The sequence below is a fragment of the Ranitomeya imitator genome, chromosome 2, assembly GCF_032444005.1.
Source record: "Ranitomeya imitator isolate aRanImi1 chromosome 2, aRanImi1.pri, whole genome shotgun sequence".
Lineage (NCBI taxonomy): Eukaryota > Metazoa > Chordata > Amphibia > Anura > Dendrobatidae > Ranitomeya > Ranitomeya imitator.
Genome location: NC_091283.1, coordinates 196,417,175 through 196,438,379, shown reverse-complemented (window position 1 = coordinate 196,438,379; position 21,205 = coordinate 196,417,175). Strand labels below are relative to the sequence as shown.

Genomic DNA, 21,205 nt, shown 5'->3' with positions numbered 1-21,205 from the left:
CTAGACAAGTTTTTCCTCATTTCCAGCCCAGCAGATATCCTTTTTGAGGGTAATCTCTGAGCTCCTTCCTCATCTGGGGGAGTTCAATGATTATTAGTAACTGCCGTTGACAGCCTTCTTCTCCCGATCGTTGTTCTGAGGATCCGAACGATAAGACTAGTCCTACAGCAGGTCATCTGCTTTCGGGTGGGTCTCCCGTCTGAATTCAATCGGATAATGCCACGGTTGTCCCATACGTCAATCTTTTAGCAGGTACCCATGGTCATGCATCATGGACGAGGTGCCTCACATTCTCTGATGGGCCGAGATCTATCATTTGGTGATCTCAGCAGTACACATCCGAGGAGTAGACCTCTGGACAGCAGACTTCTTCAGCTGTCAGGGTCTCTCCTCAAGTGAGTGGGAACCTCTCTCGGAAGTCTTCTATCAGATCTGCCTTCTCTGGAGCACTCCAGATGTAGATTGGATGATGTCCAGACTGAACGCCAATGTACTCAAGTTCATAGTTCGGCCTCGAGATCCAATAACCGTTGCAGTGAATGCTCTGGTTCTTCAATGGTACCAGTTTCCGTAACCCCCCCTTCCACTACCACCGAGAATCGTTTGGAAGCGGGAAGGCCCCCAGTGGTCCTGGGAGATCCGCTCGGACCACGTTAGGTTTTTTGGTTTGCGGAATTAGGACTTTTCCGTCTCATGGCAATTCTGCTTCATGTCACCTGTCTTATCCATGTTTTTTTTTCTGTGCTATGTTGTGCATAAATATGTGATTCTTCAGAATTTCTTTTAGTCTTTGCCTGATGAAGAGACCTGTGTAGTCTCGAAAGCTTGCAATTTGTTACCATCTTTTCAGTTAGCCATTAAAAGGTATCAACCACTGAGGACTCTCAATTCTAAATATTTTTCTATCTACTGGCTAACACGGTACCAAGATATATATCTTTCCTGTATACTCTCATATATAATTTGACATGCTATACTCTCATATGTTGTTGTTGATCTCCTTCTGCTTTTGCACCGAACTGGTTAGCTGAGAGCCAGCAGGAAGGTGTATACTGCTTGGGAGGAGCTAACTTTTTTTGTATCACTTAGTGTCAGCCTCCTAATTGCAGCAGCATACACCCACGGTCTGTGTCCCCCAATGAATGGCTCGGAGAAAAGGATTTTACGGTGAGTACACAAAAATCCATATTTCTAACCCATAAAATCTTAAAAGGAATGCGTCACTAGAAAATGGCCAATTGTTGACATGAGGTTTTTATACTAAATGTACCGCTAAATAACAAAAATCATAAACCTTGCCATTTTCACATTAGACTTTAATACCAGTCCCATTTTCTAGTCTGTACAGATCACATTTGGGCAATGTTATTGCAGACAGGATAACAACGATAAGTTCCCAAAGAGGTGATGTCACAGCTCACCACCTCCTCCTCCTCCCTTCAAAATGACCTTTGCCCAGATTAGTGCATGCTCAGATAACACTTCTGTTTAAAAAAAGAGGGTTATTGTTGCTAAGAATGTTCATGTAAAGAACAGGACGTAGGAGTCTAACATAAGGACTAGTGATCAGTGTGAAAAATGCAAGTTTTATTTTTTTTCTTCATATAGACAGCGAGATGAAAAAAAAAAACACTATACAAATTAAAAAATATATAGGGTTAACCTAAAAATGTGATTTATACAATTGGTCAGTTTCAGATGACACATTCCCTTTAGGGAAAATCCCAATAAGTGATACAAATTAGGACTGCTTTGTAAAAACAAACTGCATTATTTAATACTTAGAGCAATCACTGAATATGTTCAGAAGCAGCTGGCAAAAGCTGCAGTAGCCCTGAGCAGTGGTGGTCTTCTAAAAGCAAACCTGACCTTGATTCATGCTGCCCAAACCATGGTCCGCCTGTATCAGACCCCGGCTGTGCAGCAAGGTACAGGCAGTCCCCGAGGTACAAATGTCAGACAGAATGTGAGAGACCAGGTGTTTTTTTTCCCGTGTCGTGCACTGCATCTCCAGCCTCTGCCTGCTGCGTCGAGACCTCAGAGGTCACAGCATGTTGTAAGGTCATGACTTCAAGACATGCGCCTTGACTTTATAGGGCACAGTGACCTCTAAGGCCTGGATGTGGGCGGAGATGCGCCACTCAGGGCCAGAAAGAAGAGGACCCAGCAGCAAGAAGCGGGGCTGCCAGAGAGCGGAGTGATGAGGTCTCAGTGTTTTTGTTTTTTTTAAACCATATGCCGGCCCTATATCTGTTCCACCTTGCATACAAATTCAGCTTATGGACAAACCAACAAAACTCATCTAGTTTGTAACCCCGGGGACTGCCTGTATAGCTCATACAGAAATATACTGTAGTTAGAAATCCGGTCGGGGACCATAACCGGAGAGGTTAGTCTGGCTTCACCTCCGGTCAGCTCTTCGGAACGCTGACTGGTCTATCCCAGCAGCAGCGCTGGGAAGAGCCGGCCAAGGACAGCACCAGACTAGTCTCTTCTCTGGATATGCCCCGAAGTGATGCAATTGTGCAGCCAGGCTCTGATTCAGGCGGACCGTGGTTTGGGCACCATGAATCAGGTGACAGGCTGTCCTTTAAGTAGTAATGAATCTTTTAGATAACTTTTGATATCTTGCAGACCCTGTAATTCTGTGCAGATGAGTGAGGGTCTGGGTCCAGAGACCCCCACCGATTGCTCAAAAGACTTCTCAGAAGTATCAGCTGCTACCCGAGTGCGCGCACAAAGTAGCGTACCGATACAATAGAATTCAATGACTATTGAATTCGTACTCCGCTCTGTGCATGCACTTCTGCCTCCTGAGCGAAACATTTTTAAGAGGTCTTTTGAGTGATCAATGGGGGTCTCGTGAACTGGACTCTCACGGTGGAAAATGAAATGCTACGTGAAATCCCAAGAAACAATGAAAACCCTATATTAAGGGTCACCAATCTAACCCAAGAAGAGGTGCGAAACCGGCTAAATAAGATTAAAATAGATAAATCTCCGGGTCCGGATGGCATACACCCACGAGTACTAAGAGAACTAAGTAATGTAATAGATAAACCATTATTTCTTATTTTTAGGGACTCTATAGCGACAGGGTCTGTTCCGCAGGATTGGCGCATAGCAAATGTGGTGCCAATATTCAAAAAGGGCTCTAAAAGTGAACCTGGAAATTATAGGCCAGTAAGTCTAACCTCTATTGTTGGTAAAATATTTGAAGGGTTTCTGAGGGATGTTATTCTGGATTATCTCAATGAGAATAACTGTTTAACTCCATATCAGCATGGGTTTATGAGAAATCGCTCCTGTCAAACCAATCTAATCAGTTTTTATGAAGAGGTAAGCTATAGGCTGGACCAGGGTGAGTCATTGGACGTGGTATATCTCGATTTTTCCAAAGCGTTTGATACCGTGCCGCACAAGAGGTTGGTACACAAAATGAGAATGCTTGGTCTGGGGGAAATTGTGTGTAAATGGGTTAGTAACTGGCTTAGTGATAGAAAGCAGAGGGTGGTTATAAATGGTATAGTCTCTAACTGGGTCGCTGTGACCAGTGGGGTACCGCAGGGGTCAGTATTGGGACCTGTTCTCTTCAACATATTCATTAATGATCTGGTAGAAGGTTTACACAGTAAAATATCGATATTTGCAGATGATACAAAACTATGTAAAGCAGTTAATACAAGAGAAGATAGTATTCTGCTACAGATGGATCTGGATAAGTTGGAAACTTGGGCTGAAAGGTGGCAGATGAGGTTTAACAATGATAAATGTAAGGTTATACACATGGGAAGAAGGAATCAATGTCACCATTACACACTGAATGGGAAACCACTGGGTAAATCTGACAGGGAGAAGGACTTGGGGATCCTAGTTAATGATAAACTTACCTGGAGCAGCCAGTGCCAGGCAGCAGCTGCCAAGGCAAACAGGATCATGGGGTGCATTAAAAGAGGTCTGGATACACATGATGAGAGCATTATACTGCCTCTGTACAAATCCCTAGTTAGACCGCACATGGAGTACTGTGTCCAGTTTTGGGCACCGGTGCTCAGGAAGGATATAATGGAACTAGAGAGAGTACAAAGGAGGGCAACAAAATTAATAAAGGGGATGGGAGAACTACAATACCCAGATAGATTAGCGAAATTAGGATTATTTAGTCTAGAAAAAAGACGACTGAGGGGCGATCTAATAACCATGTATAAGTATATAAGGGGACAATACAAATATCTCGCTGAGGATCTGTTTATACCAAGGAAGGTGACGGGCACAAGGGGGCATTCTTTGCGTCTGGAGGAGAGAAGGTTTTTCCACCAACATAGAAGAGGATTCTTTACTGTTAGGGCAGTGAGAATCTGGAATTGCTTGCCTGAGGAGGTGGTGATGGCGAACTCAGTCGAGGGGTTCAAGAGAGGCCTGGATGTCTTCCTGGAGCAGAACAATATTGTATCATACAATTAGGTTCTGTAGAAGGACGTAGATCTGGGGATTTATTATGATGGAATATAGGCTGAACTGGATGGACAAATGTCTTTTTTCGGCCTTACTAACTATGTTACTATGTTAATTAAAGGGCCTACAACATATATAAAAATGAAGCAAATAAATAGTAATTAAACTTATGGACAAACAGTTGTTTTACTGGTGAAACCTCGCTGATAAGTTTGGTCACTTTCCGTACCAGCTTGTGGACAGTGCTACAGATAAGGCAGGAGAAATGGCGCTGTACATTGTTTCGTTACGCTACAGCTAAAACTGCCCAGTCCAAAGCCACAAAGAGGTTATAGTGGTCTCTCTATTGACTTTCCAAGTAATATAAAAATATTCTAAAAACTCAGGCACATCTAGAACCTCACGTTCCGGATAGTTCAAGTATACCAGATACCTCTCCTGGTAAGGGCTCTGGATTATCTGTGCACCGACCATTGTCAGAGGTTTATCACGGCTCCTGTAGTGGCTTTATGGCGTCTACACATTAGGCAGAATGGGTCCCCTGGAGTATCTCCAAAAGTCTTAGATCCCTTGTCCTGATGGTTAAATGGCCAGTAGAAAAGACTAGCCACCAATTACAAAGAGAAGCCAAATGTACTTCCAGGGCTGTGCCCGACATTATGACGTAATTCACCATACAAACTTGTTTTTAGACTCTGCAGCAGACTAGTCGTCCCCCGGATGTTTGGTTCATATCAATCGCTCTTCAGGGGGCACTTTTAGGACACTATCCATTTCTAGCCGGGCTCCGGCCACCTCTTGTTGGCTTGGACTGTATGTGCCTTCCGACTGTCTCCTCTTCCTTGCTGTCAGCACAATGAAAATGCCCACAATAACAAACAGAAGCAAAACCCCACAAGATACAGGCACTGCAACTCCAAGGAGAGGGAAGGGGAAGGCCCAGGCTGCATTGCTTTTCTGCAAGAAACGAACAGCATATTATATCACAGAGGCCCTACCTGAGAGGTACAGATGGGCATAACAGCTGGGTAGAAAACGGAAAAACAATATAATATAGAAATATACAATAGTCTGGACTAAACTTGACCTGAGCATGGACATAACTAGACTATGTCTTCTCAAAGGCATCTGCTGAATGTAGACTTACCAGAAAAAGGGTCAATGCTCATGTTAAAAGCCAATGTGTTAAATGGAATCTGTCAGCAGGTTTTTGCCATTTAAACTGAGAGCAGCAGTAGGGGCGGGGAGTCCAATTTCAGGGACGTGTCACTTGCTCATCAGCTTTCTGTAGTTTCAATGTAATCAGTGTCTAATCAGCAGGAGATTATCACTAGAGGACTTAAAGGTACCGTCACACTCAGCGACATAGACAACGAGCCGATCGCTGCAGCGTCGCTGTTTAGGTCGCTGTAGAGACGTCAAACACAGCAGCTTCAGAACGATGCAGGAGCGATCCTGTGACGTAACGGTGACTCACTTATCGTTGTAGCTGGTTGTTAGCTCCATGTAAAACATTGCTGGCATCGTTGCTTTTGCTGTCAAACACGACGACCTGACGACCAAATAAAGTTCTGGCCTTCTAGCTCCGACCAGCGATGGCACAGCGGGATCCAGATCGCTGCTGCGTGTCAAACACAACGATATCGCTATCCAGGACGCTGCAACGTCACGGATTGTTGTCGTTCTCGTTGTAAAGTTGCTGAGTGTGAAGGTACCTTAAGTAACGTGCCAGGCAGTCAGGCTAATTTGTGTAACCACACCCCCACCACTGATTGGCAGCTTGCTGACATTGTGCACAAGAAGCTGCCAATCAGTGGTGTGGGCGGGGTTATACAGAGCTCAGTATTCATAGAACTGTTGCTAAGGAAACAGGGATTCTATCAAAACTACAGCAAGCAGCCCAGTAAGTGACATCACTAGAATCAGGCTCTCTGCCTCTACATCGTGCTGCCCTCAGATAGCAAAAACTTGCTGACAGATTCCCTTTAAATAACCCATACATATTAAAGGAAAGTCATCCCATACCATCTATCTCGTGTGTGGGGTGGAGGAGAATGTGTGTCTGAGCATAAGTGCAGGCAAGACAAACATCAGTGGTGTTGAAATCTATCAGTCATGAGCTATTGCCATTTATTTTATATTTATATTAACAAAATAAAGCCTGCAAAATGTCAGGTAAAAGACACCAATAAAAACACATCATTCAAGTATTTTAAACATTACAGTGTGATCTATCTATCTCATACTGCAATGTTTAAAATAGTTGTAAGATGCTCTTTTATTTGTGTCTTTTACCTGAATTTTTGTTGGCTTTTATTATTTTGTTAATAAACTTACATTTTTTGCTGGCATTCTTGAAATTCTAAAGAGAAGCTTATGGGATAAACTCCAGAAAAATAGCCATACCTGAAGAATGTTGTGTTTTGTTAAAAATACAGCCGATTTTCTTTGCGTTTCTTAACCCCTTAGTGACCGCCGATACGCCTTTTAACGGCAGCCGCTAAGGGTACTTAAACCACAGCTCCGTTAATTAACGGCGCTGTGGAAAAAGTAAATAGCGCCCCCCAGAGCCGGATTTTCTCCGGGGTCTCGGCTGCCGGGGGTAACCGAGACCCCAGAGAACATGATTCAGGGTTTTTTTTTACCGACCCCGCATTTGCGATCGCCGGTAATTAACCGTTTACCGGCGATCGCAAAAAAAAACGCGATCTCTTTTTAATTTCTCTGTCCTCCGATGTGATCGCAAATCAGAGGTCAGAGAAAAGGGGTCCCAGGTAGCCCCCCAATACTCACCTATCTCCCCCGGTGCTCCTCGTGGCTCCCGGTGGGCGCCGCCATCTTCAAAATGGCGGGCGCATGCGCAGTGCGCCCGCCGGCTGGCACCGGCAGAATCTTTGGGGTCTCGGCTGCCGGGGGTACATCAGAGGACAGAGAAATAGGGGGATTCGGGGACCCTATTATACTTACTGGTGTCCCTGGATCCTCCTGCTGCTCCTCCTTGCTGCCGGGGAAAAGAAAATGGCGGTGGCATGCGCAGTGCGCCCGCCATCTATCGCCATCTGCCGGCCGACAGGAGAAGAGCAGTTGAGGCTAAAATTAGGGTTAGGGTTAGGGCTAGGGTTAGGGTTGGGGCTAAATTTAGGGTTAGGGTTGGGGCTAAACTTAGGGTTAGGGTTCTTTCACACTTACGTCGGTACGGGGCCGTCGCAATGCGTCAGCCCGGCATACCGACGTACGTTGTGAAAATTGTGCACAACGTGGGCAGCGGATGTAGTTTTTCAACGCATCCACTACCCAATCTATGTCCTGGGGAGGAGGGGACTGAGTTACGGCCACGCATGCGCGGTCAGAAATGGCGGACGCGACGTACAAAAAAACGTTACATTGAACGTTTTTTGTGCCGACGGTACGCCAAAACACAACTGATCCAGTGCACGACGGACGCGACGTGTGGCCATCCGTTATGATTTGTCGGCAATACAAGTCTATGGGCAAAAAAATGCATCCTGCGGGCACATTTGGAGGATCCGTTTTTTGTCCAAAATGACGGATTGCGACGGATGCCAAACGATGCAAGTGTGAAAGTAGCCTTAGGGTTAGGGTTGGGGCTAAAGTTAGGGTTAGATTTGGGGTTAGTGTTTGGATTAGAGTTGGTATTAGGGTTAGGGTTGGCATTAGGGTTATGCTTGGGTTTGGGATTAGGGTTAAGGTTAGGGTTGTGATTAGGGGTGTATTGGGATTAGGGTTAGGTTTGAGGTTAGGGTTGAGATTAGGATTAGGGGTGTGTTGGATTTAAGGTTTTGATTAGGGTTATGGTTGACATTAGGGTTGTTTTGGGGTAAGGGTTGTGATTATCGTTAGGGTTAGTGATTAGGATTATGGATCAGGTTGGGATTAGGGTCAGGGGTGTGTTGGGGTTAGGGTTGGAGCTAGAATTGGGGGGTTTCCACTGTTTAGTTACATCAGTGGGTCTCCAAACACGACAGCCAATTTTGCGCTCAAAAAGTCAAATGGTGCTTCCTCCCTTCTGAGCTCTGCCGTGCACCCAAACAGTGGGTTACCCCCACATATGGGGCATCAGCGTACTCGGGATAAATTGGACAACAACTTTTGGGGTCCAATTTCTCCTGTTACCCTTGTGAAAATAAAAACTTGGGGGTTACAAAATCTTTTTTGTGGAAAAAAAAATATTTTTTTATTTTCACGACTCTGCATTCTAAACTTGTGTGAAGCACTTGGGCATTCAAAGTTCTCACCACACATCTAGATAAGTTCCTTGGGGGGTCTAGTTTCCAAAATGGGGTCACTTGTGGGGGGTTACTACTGTTTAGGTACATCAGGGGCTCTGCAAACGCAACATAACGCCCACAGACCATTCTATCTAAGTCTGCATTCCAAAACAGCGCTCCTTCCCTTCCGAGCTCTGCCGTGCGCCCAAACAGTGGTTTACCCCCACATATGGGGCATCAGCATACTCGGGATAAATTGGACAACAACTATTGCGGTCCAATTTCTCCTGTTACCCTTGTGAAAATAAAAACTTGGGGGCTACAATATCTTTTTTGTGGAAAAAAAATATTTTTTATTTTCACGACTCTGCATTCTAAACTTCTGTGAAGCACTTGGGCATTCAAAGTTCTCACCACACATCTAGATAAGTTCCTTGGGGGGTCTAGTTTCCAAAATGGGGTCACTTGTGCGGGGGTTTCCACTGTTTAGGCACATCAGGGGCTCTCCAAACGCGACATGGCGTCCAATCTCAATTCCTGCCAATTCTACATTGAAAAAGTAAAACAGCGCTCCTTCACTTCCAAGCTCTGCGGTGCGCCCAAACAGTGGTTTACCCTCACATATGGGGTATAGACGTATTCAGGAGAAATCGCACAACAACTTTTGTGGTCTAATTTCTCCTGTTACCCTTGTGAAAATAAGAATTTGTGGGCGAAAAGATCATTTTTGTGTAAACAAATGCGATTTTTTATTTTCACGGCTCTACGTTATAAACTTCTGTGAAGCTCTTGGGGGTTCAAAGTGCTCACCACACATCTAGATAAGTTCCTTAAGGGGTTTAGTTTCCAAAATGGTGTCACTTGTGGGGGGTTTCCACTGTTTAGGCACATCAGGGGCTCTCTAAACGTGACATAGCGTCCGATCTCAATTCCAGCCAATTCTGCATTGAAAAAGTCAAACGGCACACCTTCACTTCCAAGTTCTGCGGTGCGCCCAAAAAGTGGTTTACCCTCACATATGGGGTATTGGCGTATTCAGGAGAAATTGCATAACAAAATTTATGGTTACATTTCTGTTTTTACACATGTGAAAATAAAAAAATGGTTCTGAATTAAGATGTTTGCAAAAAAAAGTTAAATGTTCATTTTTTCCTTCCACATTGTTTCAGTTCCTGTGAAGCACGTAAAGGGTTAATAAACTTCTTGAATGTGGTTTTGAGAACCTTGAGGGGTGTAGTTTTTAGAATGGTGTCACACTTCGTTATTTTCTATCATATAGACCCCTCAAAATGACTTCAAATGTGATGTGGTCCCTAAAAAAAAAGGTGTTGTAAAAATGAGAAATTGCTGGTCAACTTTTAACCCTTATAACTCCCTAACAAAAAAAAATTTTGTTTCCAAAATTGTGCTGATGTAAAGTAGACATGTGGGAAATGTTATTTATTAACTATTGTTTGTGACATATCTCTCTGATTTAAGGGCATAAAAATACAAAGTTTGAAAATTGCAAAATTTTAAAAATTTTCGCCATATTTCCGTTTTTTTCATAAATAATCGCAAGTAATATCGAAGAAATGTTACCACTAACATGAAGTACAATATGTCATGAAAAAACAATCTCAGAATCAGCGGGATCCGTTGAAGCGTTCCAGAGTTATAACCTCATAAAGTGACAGTGGTCAGAATTGCAAAAATTGGCTCGGTCATTAAGTACCAAATTGGCTCTGTCACTAAGGGGTTAAAATCCTCAAAAAATGTTATTTATGTAGACTTTAGGCTTTTCAATATTTTACTTAAAGAGAAACTGTCAGTAGTATCCACCCTCCTAAGCCATTTAAATAAGCATACAGGTCATAAAAAGATGAATAAAATGACACCTTGATATCTGCGATCTGATGTCTTACGTCATAAAAATCCACTTTTTTCTTAATATGTAAATAAGCTGTTTAGAGCTATGGGCCGGACATAGATCTCCCTGACAATCAGCCTCCAGAGTGTATTGTAAATAAAAGGAGACATTACCAGTGTGAGACATGTAATGACTGATAGTCCACTCTCCTGATCTACATGTCTCACACTGGTATCGCCCCCTTTCATTTAAAAAAAAGTTCTGGAGGCAGATTGTCAGGGAGATCTATGTCCGGCCCATAGATCCAAACAGTTCATTTACATATTCCAGAGAAATCCATGTTTCTCTCAATACAACATCAGTTCGCAGATATCAAGGTATCATTTTATTCAGCTTCCTATGACCTGCATGCCCATCTAGACTGCTCAGGAGGGACGATCCTACTGACAGATTCCCTTTAAGCTACATCTGGCTGCATAATTTTAATAAAAAGGCAAAAAATGCACATAAAACACTGTGCATGAAAGTGGCCTTAAAGATAACTAGTTGTCAAAGTTGGGGTCATTAAATTACTGCCAGGGTGCTGTTAGGGCTCAGATACATTTGGAAAGGTCTCTATATTTTAGATAAGGAAGATCCTTATCTAAGAACTGGCCCAATATTTATGGACATAACTGTTTATCACTCATGGTAATTCTGCTTCATGTCACCTGTCTTATCCATGGTTTTTTTTTTTTTTTTCTGTGCTGTGTTGTGCATAAATATGTGATTCTTCAGAATTTATTTTAGTCTTAGCCTGATGAAGAGACCGGTGTAGTCTCGAAAGCTTGCAATTTGTTACCATCTTTTCAGTTAGCCATTAAAAGGTATCAACCACTGAGGACTCTCAATTCTAAATATTTTTCTATCTACTGGCTAACACGGTACCAAGATATATATCTTTCCTGTAATAATAAGCTATTAAGTGGAAAAACAAAAGAGAAATGTAAATCAAATCAATATTTGGTGACCGCCCTTTGCTTGCACACCAGCATCACTTCTTCTCGGTACTTTTACTTATACATAGTTTTTAAATGAACTTGGCAGAGGGTTTTCCACACATGTTGGAGAGCAAACCGCAGGTCTTCTGTACAAGTCACTTGTGTTGATCCTTGTCTCTTCACGTGATCATACAAAGACTGGATGATGTGAGAGATCAGAGTTCTGGGGGGGCCGGATCATCACTTCCAAGGCTCGTTATTTATCTTTACACTGCACATAACATCTCCGTGTATTTTCCAGCATTGAGGACAACAAAAAGTCCTGAGCTTATCCCCAACTCAATACTAAGAAATACAGGCAGATACTTATCCAACATACAATACCATCAGGGCAGCGTCTGATGGGTTCCAAGTTTATTCTGCAGCAGGACAACAACCCCAAACATCCAACCGATGTCATTATGAACGATCTTCAGTGTAAAGAGGAACAAGGAGTCCTGGAAGTGATGATCCGGCCCTCGCAGAGCCCTGATCTCACATCATCCAGCCTGTCTGGGATCACATGAAATTCACGAGGAAAATGAAGGGGGCGGATATGTTCCGGGCGCTGTGATGGAGGGGGCCAGCCTATTCACAAGATGAGACGTTTAATGGCCCTACGTTTCAGAGCCGGACCGCAGCGCCTGGAATATATTTGCCTTTTTCCTTCTGAATTGTACCTCCAGCTCTTGCCCAGGGGGGTGTGGAGCCGGCGGTCGGTATGGCAGCTGATCGGAAAAGCCATCCGTCACACACACCTCCTACAAGGAGTGTGCTTGTTCGGTACAGCTCCTGCCCGGTGAGAGTGGGAAGAAGAAGTGTATATTCCTAGAAGAAGTGACACTTTGCCTTCACAATAGCACCAAAGGGCGATCACACCAAATATTGATTTAATTTGGATTTCTATTTTCTTCTTTCATTTTGCATTTTGTTAATAGTTTATTTTTTATCAATTAACACTTCTATTTTGAAAGCATTCTTACTCTGCACCATTTTTTTTTCTACACCTGCCTAAACAGTAATATATAATGTTGGAATGTTTGTGCATCTTCTTTTCAGAAGATCATATAACTGGAGTGCCAAAGTTTTCTACAGTTATTAGATTATGAAGTGTTTTATTTTGTTTTTAACCAGGCACCCAAACCTGTGGAGTACCTTGCATTTTGTCTTAAAGGGAACCAGTCACATCCAGAAACACTATTTACTTGAAGGTATAGGGATAATTTGCAGGTAACTGGCATCTAAATCTTGTGCAGACGGATTACTGGAGCAGTGGCTACAGGGAGAATATGAAGTTTATTCTCCCTGTAGTCGCTCGATCACAGTCTTTAGGTCCATGCAGGGAGCTGTTACGATTCCCACTCACTGCATAGTTAGTGTAATCAAATCTGTCCACCATCTTCTGACGCTCATCACTGTCCTCCTCACCTGTCACCCATGTCCAAGAACTAGCTCACCCCCGCAGAAACCGCACATCTAGACACTCACTCGCACACTCTTGGACTCTATTCTACCACTGTCCTCCATATCCTCACTCCACGACACAGACAGTGCCACTGCTCTATACGATGCCAGTCTCACATTGGCTATCGACTTGGTTGCCCCTTTCATGCATAGCAGAGTGCGACGAATCGATAGACAATAACATCACTAAAAAGCTCCAGCAAGTATCCAGAATTGCAGAACGGCGTTGGAAGAAAATGCATTCGTAAGACGACTTCACTGCATTCAAACAAGCAACACTCACATTTAAATCAGCTCTCACCTCTGCTAAACAGGACTATTTTACATCCCTCTAATTAAATAGATAAACGTGTGCACAGCTTGTGGAGTGTGGTGCCCAGGTAGGTTCCAACACCTTAGTAATATGAAATGAAACCTGGCACTCAACTTGTACGTGAAAGCGGTTTTATTTACCAGCAACAAAAAAACGTTTCGGTCGTTAATCTGACCTTCATCAGTTACTGTGAGTATAAATAAAGAAAAAGCAAATTGTACAAAGAAACCAAAGTACATATAAAAAATAAAGTATTTACAAAAAATATAGAGCTTTCGACATCAAGATGGCATGGTTACATATAGAGATTAGTATATAAATGGTATAATGTAAGGTACAAAAAAATCGTACAGGTGAAATAGAACGAAATAGAACACTGTACAGAAACAACCAATCCTGGCACAATATAAGGAATGTGGATAGTAGGAAGGTAAATAACATACCGTATAGATAGTGTTGTTTATAGTGAGTGTACGCTGTTATGGCTGGCAATCAGGCAACACAGCGTGCAGTAATCAGCGCACATACAGAGATCTGGCAAAAACCCAAAACAATAGGACGAGCTCTGAGACGTGGAATCTCTGTAGACTGCAGTACCTGAACTGTCCTCACACAACTGGAAGCAGCAGTGGATTGCGCCTATCACTACCTATGCAACTCGGCACTGCCTGAGGAGCTGACTAGCCTGAAGATAGAAATACAAGCCTGACTTACCTCAGAGAAATACCCCAAAGGAATAGGCAGCCCCCACATATAATGACTGTTAGCAAGATGAAAAGACAAACGTAGGAATAAAATAGATTCAGCAAAGTGAGGCCCGATATTCTAGACAGAGCGAGGATAGCAAAGAGAACTATGCAGTCTACAAAAAACCCTAAAACGAAAACCACGCAAAGGGGCAAAAAAGACCCACCGTGCCGAACTAACAGCACGGCGGTGCACCCCTTTGCTTCTCAGAGCTTCCAGCAAAAGATAATAACAAGCTGGACAGAAAAAACAGAAAACAAACTAGAAGCACTTATCTAGCAGAGCAGCAGGCCCAAGGAAAGATGCAGTAGCTCAGATCCAACACTGGAACATTGACAAGGAGCAAGGAAGACAGACTCAGGTGGAGCTAAATAGCAAGGCAGCCAACGAGCTCACTAAAACACCTGAGGGAGGACGCCCAGAGACTGCAATACCACTTGTGACCACAGAATTCACAACAGTACGCTCCTGTGAGCGAAGGGCTATGTTTTCTGTAATGGAAGGGTTAACCTAGTTAGGTGGGGGATAAATGGGTGAATATTGTGCCCCATGCAATATAATAGCATACCCCTGTTATGAGAAGAGACCGGGTATGTGAGCGGTAACCTATAGCTTTTTCTTTATTTATACTCACAGTAACTGATGAAGGTCAGATTAATGACCGAAACGTTTTTTTGTTGCTGGTAAATAAAACCGCTTTCACGTACAAGTTGAGTGCCAGGTTTCATTTCATATTACTAAGGTGTTGGAACCTACCTGGGCACCACACTCCACAAGCTGTGCACACGTTTATTTAATTACATGTCCTATACGTGTTTGCACGCTACCGATGGCTATGTCCTCAGCTACCTTCTCATATAACACTGAGGAAACCTCCGGCATCTTGGCACAATCAACAATCCCCTGTGATTTTCTTAAAAGTCCACTGCATGAAACACGTGGTTGCGATTTAGAAAGAGCACTGCGACATCAGGTCAATATCGAGCTCCACTGCGCCACCCTATCCGAATACCTCAGGGTTAAGAGGATACCCAGGGGATTGCGGGTCGCTCTCCGTCCCACTTTATTTCACGATAATCCTGATTACTGTTCAAAATATGTACAAATCCTTAACAAATATTCCTTTGATTTGATGACCCTTACTGTTGAGCACCTCCATAAGAAGATAGAGGCCAACGCAGCGGAGATTCGCAACATTGAAGCGCAACTAGCAACAGCAGGCACAGCTGAGGAACTCAGTACTCTTAAGACACAGATCCAGACCCGGGTTGATCAACATAAGAGGGACACGGAAAACCGGAAAAGGAGTAAGTTTTCGAGAGACACCATCGATTACGAGCAGAATCAGATCTACCGATGGCAGGGCAACTCCACCGCAAGGCGTCCGTCCCCCCGCAACCAAAGAAACTCAACAGACTACTCTACCTCAGGATCAGAAGTGGAACGGGAGGCCCCTACTTCCAGCCAAACTTCTTTTTTAGGTCAAAGACGCCGATTCCCTCGAAGAAAACGAGGCGGGGGCGGAAACAGAGACAGCGACTCGGACAGGATGAGAGTGACGTGATCCATGGTACGGACTCATTGGTGGTAAACATTTCCTCTAGATCCTTGGGAATTGCAGAATTAAGTGTACTACAAAAGGGTCTCTCCTTTTGCCCCTCACGTAAATGTCAAACATTCCAACTAGAAATGGACCTACAAAGGTTCTTTCGCCTTCTGAGGTTGAAGGCACATTTTTCCATGACACCACCTCCACCCCCTAATATAGAAGTCTCTCCCAACCCATTATCCATTACACAACTGGGGTTACGGAACAAAAGTAGTTTCTGCCCACCACATGGGTCACACGCTGTGGAGACCTTCATTGATTTTATAAATAAATCATTTCACGACCTACGTGATGATATTGAGAAAGGGAGGCTCTTCTTCCCCCCAAATCTATCTACAGTAGAAAATCAGGCCCTTAGAACCCTTCGGGAAGAAGGGAACCTGATAATAAAACCGGCAGACAAAGGAGGAGCCTTGGTAGTTATGGACAAGTCCTATTATCTGTCAGAAATAACACGACAACTTCAAAACGAGTCTGTCTATACCAAACTCACTAGGGACCCCAGTAGTGACATTCGGGTAAAAATAGAATCCATACTGAAAAAATACGCGGCAATAGGTGTTCTTGATTCCAAAACCATGGAATTTCTAACTAAACCCCATCACACCTGTGTTTTACACTCTACCAAAAAATTCACAAGAACCTACAAAGTCCCCCAGGGAGACCCATAGTGGCCTCCACTGAGTCCATTTTGTCACCAATCTCCATCTTTCTGGAGAAGATCCTCACGCCTCTAATTAAAAATACACCATCCTTTCTGTTAGACACAGGGGCATTCCTTAGTAGGATCCAGTTTATAGGTACAGTACCGCCCCACACCATCCTTGTTACAATGGACGTAAAGGACCTGTACACCTCAATCCCCCATGTAGAGGGTATAAATTCAGTACACCATCTCCTTACGACAGCGGAAATGCATACTGATGCTGTTAACTTATGTGTGGACCTTCTCTCTCTGGTATTGTTCGATTTTCTTTTTCAGGACCAGTACTTCCTGCAGGCCCGTGGGACCGCCATGGGTTCCAACGTTGCGCCCCCCTATGCAAATGCCTATATGGCCCATTTCGAGGAATCTGCCATCTACAAACATCCTCTATTTGAGGCTAACGTCCTATACTGGACCCGTTACATTGATGACGTTTTCTGCTTATGGGGGGGCACGTTGGAATCCCTGGAGGCATTTCTCTCCTTTCTCAATGGGGTATGGCCAGGCATACAGTTCACCATGTCCAATGATACTCAATCCGTGAGTTTCCTGGACACAGTGGTTCTGAAAGATAAGGATGGACGTTTAACTACTGATCTTCATATAAAACCAACCGATCGCAACAGCATTTTACACTATCAGAGTTTCCATCCTCCCGCTGTAAAACGCTCCATACCTAGATCACAATACCAGCGCGTACAACGCATAGTCACTGACAACAGCGTACGGGACCAACGTATAAATGAAATGACAACCAAGTTCCGACATCGCGGTTACCCCACTGATGTCCTTGACAAACAAAGGAATCCTCAGTCACACCCACAGGTTAGGGATCAAGGTAAACGTGTTCCATTTGTACACGTCTACCACCCATTTACTTCTATCCTACATAAACATATCAGGAAACATTGGTCTTTGAACTCTGGGACATTGGGATATGCTGTGGAGAGCAAACTTCCATTTCTCCCTTGCTATAAAAGACCACAAAATCTCAGGGACAATTTAGTGAGGGCGGACTTGGGTCCCACACAAGCAAAAAGATCAAGGTTCTTAACACAACCTAGAATGGGCATATATCCATGCCTACATTGTGCGCAATGTGGGAACGTACAAAAGGGCGGTACCTTCCAACACACAGGCAAGAGCTTTGGGATCAAAGATTACTATACGTGTGATTCATCCTTCGTCGTATACCTGATTAAATGTCCCTGTGGACTACTATACGTTGGGGAAACCACGCAATCCATACGCGATAGGATCTCCAAGCATAAATCTACTATACGTTGTAATAATCTGCTTTTACCGATCCCCCACCATTTTGCTACACAGGGACACTCAATTTAACAACTCAAATATCAGGTAATCGACTCTGTTCCCCCACAGAGACGAGGTGGCGATAGGATCGCACTTCTAAAAAAACGGGAAGCCCTCTGGATACACACCCTGGAAACCTTGGCCCCTAAGGGGTTAAATAGGGAATATGATCTGTTGGCCTTTGTCTGAATATATGTGTAATGTTACAGTTTTTGGTGTCTAATTGCCTGTTCTCTATTCTTTTAGAGTCGCCTGTATTGATTCCTGGATTCAAACTTCCCACTGGCACTCACTACTCTGGCTGGCTCACTCTAATCCACCTGCAACTACTTTGTAATATTATAGTTGTGCCTGCTTTCCATAGTCTCTCTTACAGGCGTAATACGTCCTACCACCATTAGTCCAGAGAACACAGGCTTTACTTCTACTTTCCGACACCAGGTAATAATACACCCGTTCACATATAGTGACACAGAACCCGCAGTGCCTTTAAAATGCATGACCATAAGCCATCATTCTCCCCCTCCCACCTAATCACCCCATAGTGACAGTATGTATAAGCTATCCTGCCGACTTCCTTACAAGGTGACAAGCAAACAAAGAGCCCTGGACTGCACTGCCATAGCAGTGACGTCACCTCTACCACTCCGCCCCTTCACACGCCCACAGAGAAGGAGTACATTCACTATCCTGCTGGACACAGCAGGAGATACCTCACTACCAGCATTCACTGCTGCTGGCCAGACACGCCTCCTTCCGGCCAGCAACACTTCCTGATAGCACATAAAATGTGCAGGGGCATAGTAGACAGCAGACCAGCAGTGGACACAGTGTCTCGTCACATCACAAGCCAGCGGTAAGACATACTACCTACCCTCACTTTCTCCCCTGCTGCAGCCGTATTAATATACTCAGCAGTATACTTATTTTTTCTATAGGTTACCGGTCACATACCCGGTCTCTTCTCATAACAGGGGTATGCTATTATATTGCATGGGGCACAATATTCACCCATTTATCCCCCACCTAACTAGGTTAACCCTTCCATTACAGAAAACATAGCCCTTCGCTCACAGGAGCGTACACTCACTATAAACAACACTATCTATACGGTATGTTATTTACCTTCCTACTATCCACATTCCTTATATTGTGCCAGGATTGGTTGTTTCTGTACAGTGTTCTATTTCGTTCTATTTCACCTGTACGATTTTTTTGTACCTTACATTATACCATTTATATACTAATCTCTATATGTAACCATGCCATCTTGATGTCGAAAGCTCTATATTTTTTGTAAATACTTTATTTTTTATATGTACTTTGGTTTCTTTGTACAATTTGCTTTTTCTTTATTTATACTCACAGTAACTGATGAAGGTCAGATTAACGACCGAAACGGTTTTTTTTTGCTGGTAAATAAAACCGCTTTCACGTACAAGTTGAGTGCCAGGTTTCATTTCATATTTTACATCCCTCGTCTCTTCCTTATCCTACAACCACAGTTATTCAACTCTTTTAAGTCCCTCCTCTTCTCACCAATGCCCCCTCTGACTTCCCCAATCTCTGCCCAGGACTTTGCCATGCACTTCAATAATAAGATAGACCAAGCAAGGCAAGTCTTTATTGTCCCGACCACCACAACCCATTTGTATACCAGACCAATGCCCTAACCCCATAAATTTCCTCTCCAAATCACACCTCACTACTTGTGCACTTGACCCCATCCTACCACCTCACCACCACACTTATCCCATCCCTAACCCATCTCTTCAACCTATCATTAACTTCTGGTACCTTCCCCTCTGCCTTCAAACATGCCACAATCACACCTATCCTCAAAAAGCCATTCCTTGACCCGAACACTTTGTCCAGCTGTCGTCCATGTCATTGCTCCCATTTGCTTCCAAACTCCTTGAGCAGCATGTCCACGCTGAACGTTCCTCTCACTTTGCATCTAAGTCAATCTTCGACAACCTACAATCTGGCTTCTGTCTCCACCATTCCACTGAAACTGCCTTGACCAAACTTATTAATGACTTACTTTCTGCCAAAGCTAACAGACAATTCTCTATACCCCTTCTTCTAGACATGTCCTCTGCCTTCGACACAGTTGACCACTGACTCCTACTACAGATCCTCTCCTCCTTTGGTGTCAAAGACCTCGCCCTATCTTGGATCTCCTCATACCTTACTAACTGCACATTTAGCGTTTCCTACTCCCATATTACCTCTTCATCTCGCTCGCTCTCTGTTGGAGTCCCCCAAGGCTCTGTCCTAGGACCCGTACTCTTCTTCATCTACACCATTGTCCTGGGGCAACTCATAAAATCCTATGGCTTCCAGTACGATCTAAATGCTGATGACACTCAGATCTACCTCTCTGGCCCAGATGTAGTGTCTCTGCTCTCCAGAATCCCAGAGTGTTTATCAGCCATCTCTTCCTCCTTCTCATCTTGCTTCCTCAAGCTCAATGTGGACAAATCTGAACTACCTTAAATATCTTTCCTCCATCGCATACCTTCCCTACCTGATCTATCTATCACAATAAATGACATCACACTTTCCCCTGTCCCAGAAATCTGCTGCCTCGGAGTAACCCTTGACTCTGCCCCGTCCTTCAAGCTGCACATCCAAGCTTTCGCCACCTCCTGTCGCCTCCAGCTCAAAAATATTTCCAGAATCCATCCTTTCCTCAACCCTCACTCTACCAAAATGCTTGTGCATGCCCTAATCATCTCCCGCCTCGACTACTGCAACATCCTCCTCTGTGGCCTACCTTCTAACACTCTTGCACCTCTTCAGTCCGTCCTTAACTCTGCTGCCCGACTAATTAATCTCTCTCCTTGCTACACTCCTTCTCCCCCTCTTTGCAAATCCGTTCACTGGCTCACAATTTCCCAGGGTATCCAGTTTAAACTACTAACACTGACCTACAAAGCCTTCTCCTCTCTGAACTCATCTCCCAATATCTTATCTCACAATCTCTGGTCCTCCCAAGACCTCCTTCTCTCCTCCACACTTATTTGTTCATCATCCAATTGCCCCAAGACTTCTCCAGAATATCCCCATCCTCTAGAATTCTGTGCCCCAATATGTCCAATTATCCACCACATGCAGAACCTTCAGACGGAACCTGAAAACCCATCTCTTCAAGAAATCTTACATACTGCAATGACCCCGCTGACACCTCAAGTCCATCGGAGCTACTGCAACCCCCAACCTACTGTCTCCTTCCCCATAATCCTCTAGAATGTAAGCCCGCAAGGGGCCAGGTCCTCTTCCCTCTGTACCAGTCTATCATTGTTAGTTTGTCTACTGTAAGTTGTATTTGTATTTTGATTTACAGCACCATGCAATCAATGGTGCTGTATAAATAATTAATAATAGTAAATCACGCTTTGGCACTTTGATTGACAGCCTGCCTAGCAGTGCATGTAGAGCAGGCTGTCAATCACAGTGCAGGGGAGGGATGACAGCTTCACACACTGTATAGTGAG

At 43.9% G+C, this 21,205-nt stretch overlaps 1 protein-coding gene across 1 annotated transcript in view; it reads right to left on the bottom strand.

Moving 5' to 3' along the window:
* Window positions 1-4,751: 4,751 nt before the first annotated feature.
* The window catches only part of CRB2 (crumbs cell polarity complex component 2), a 123,653-nt gene continuing 107,199 nt past the window's right edge, over window positions 4,752-21,205 (bottom strand). The window contains exon 13 of the mRNA XM_069754550.1: window positions 4,752-5,412. Within this exon, the coding sequence (XP_069610651.1) occupies window positions 5,185-5,412 (228 nt within the window). The 3' untranslated portion in view covers window positions 4,752-5,184. The remainder of the gene's footprint in view (window positions 5,413-21,205) is intronic.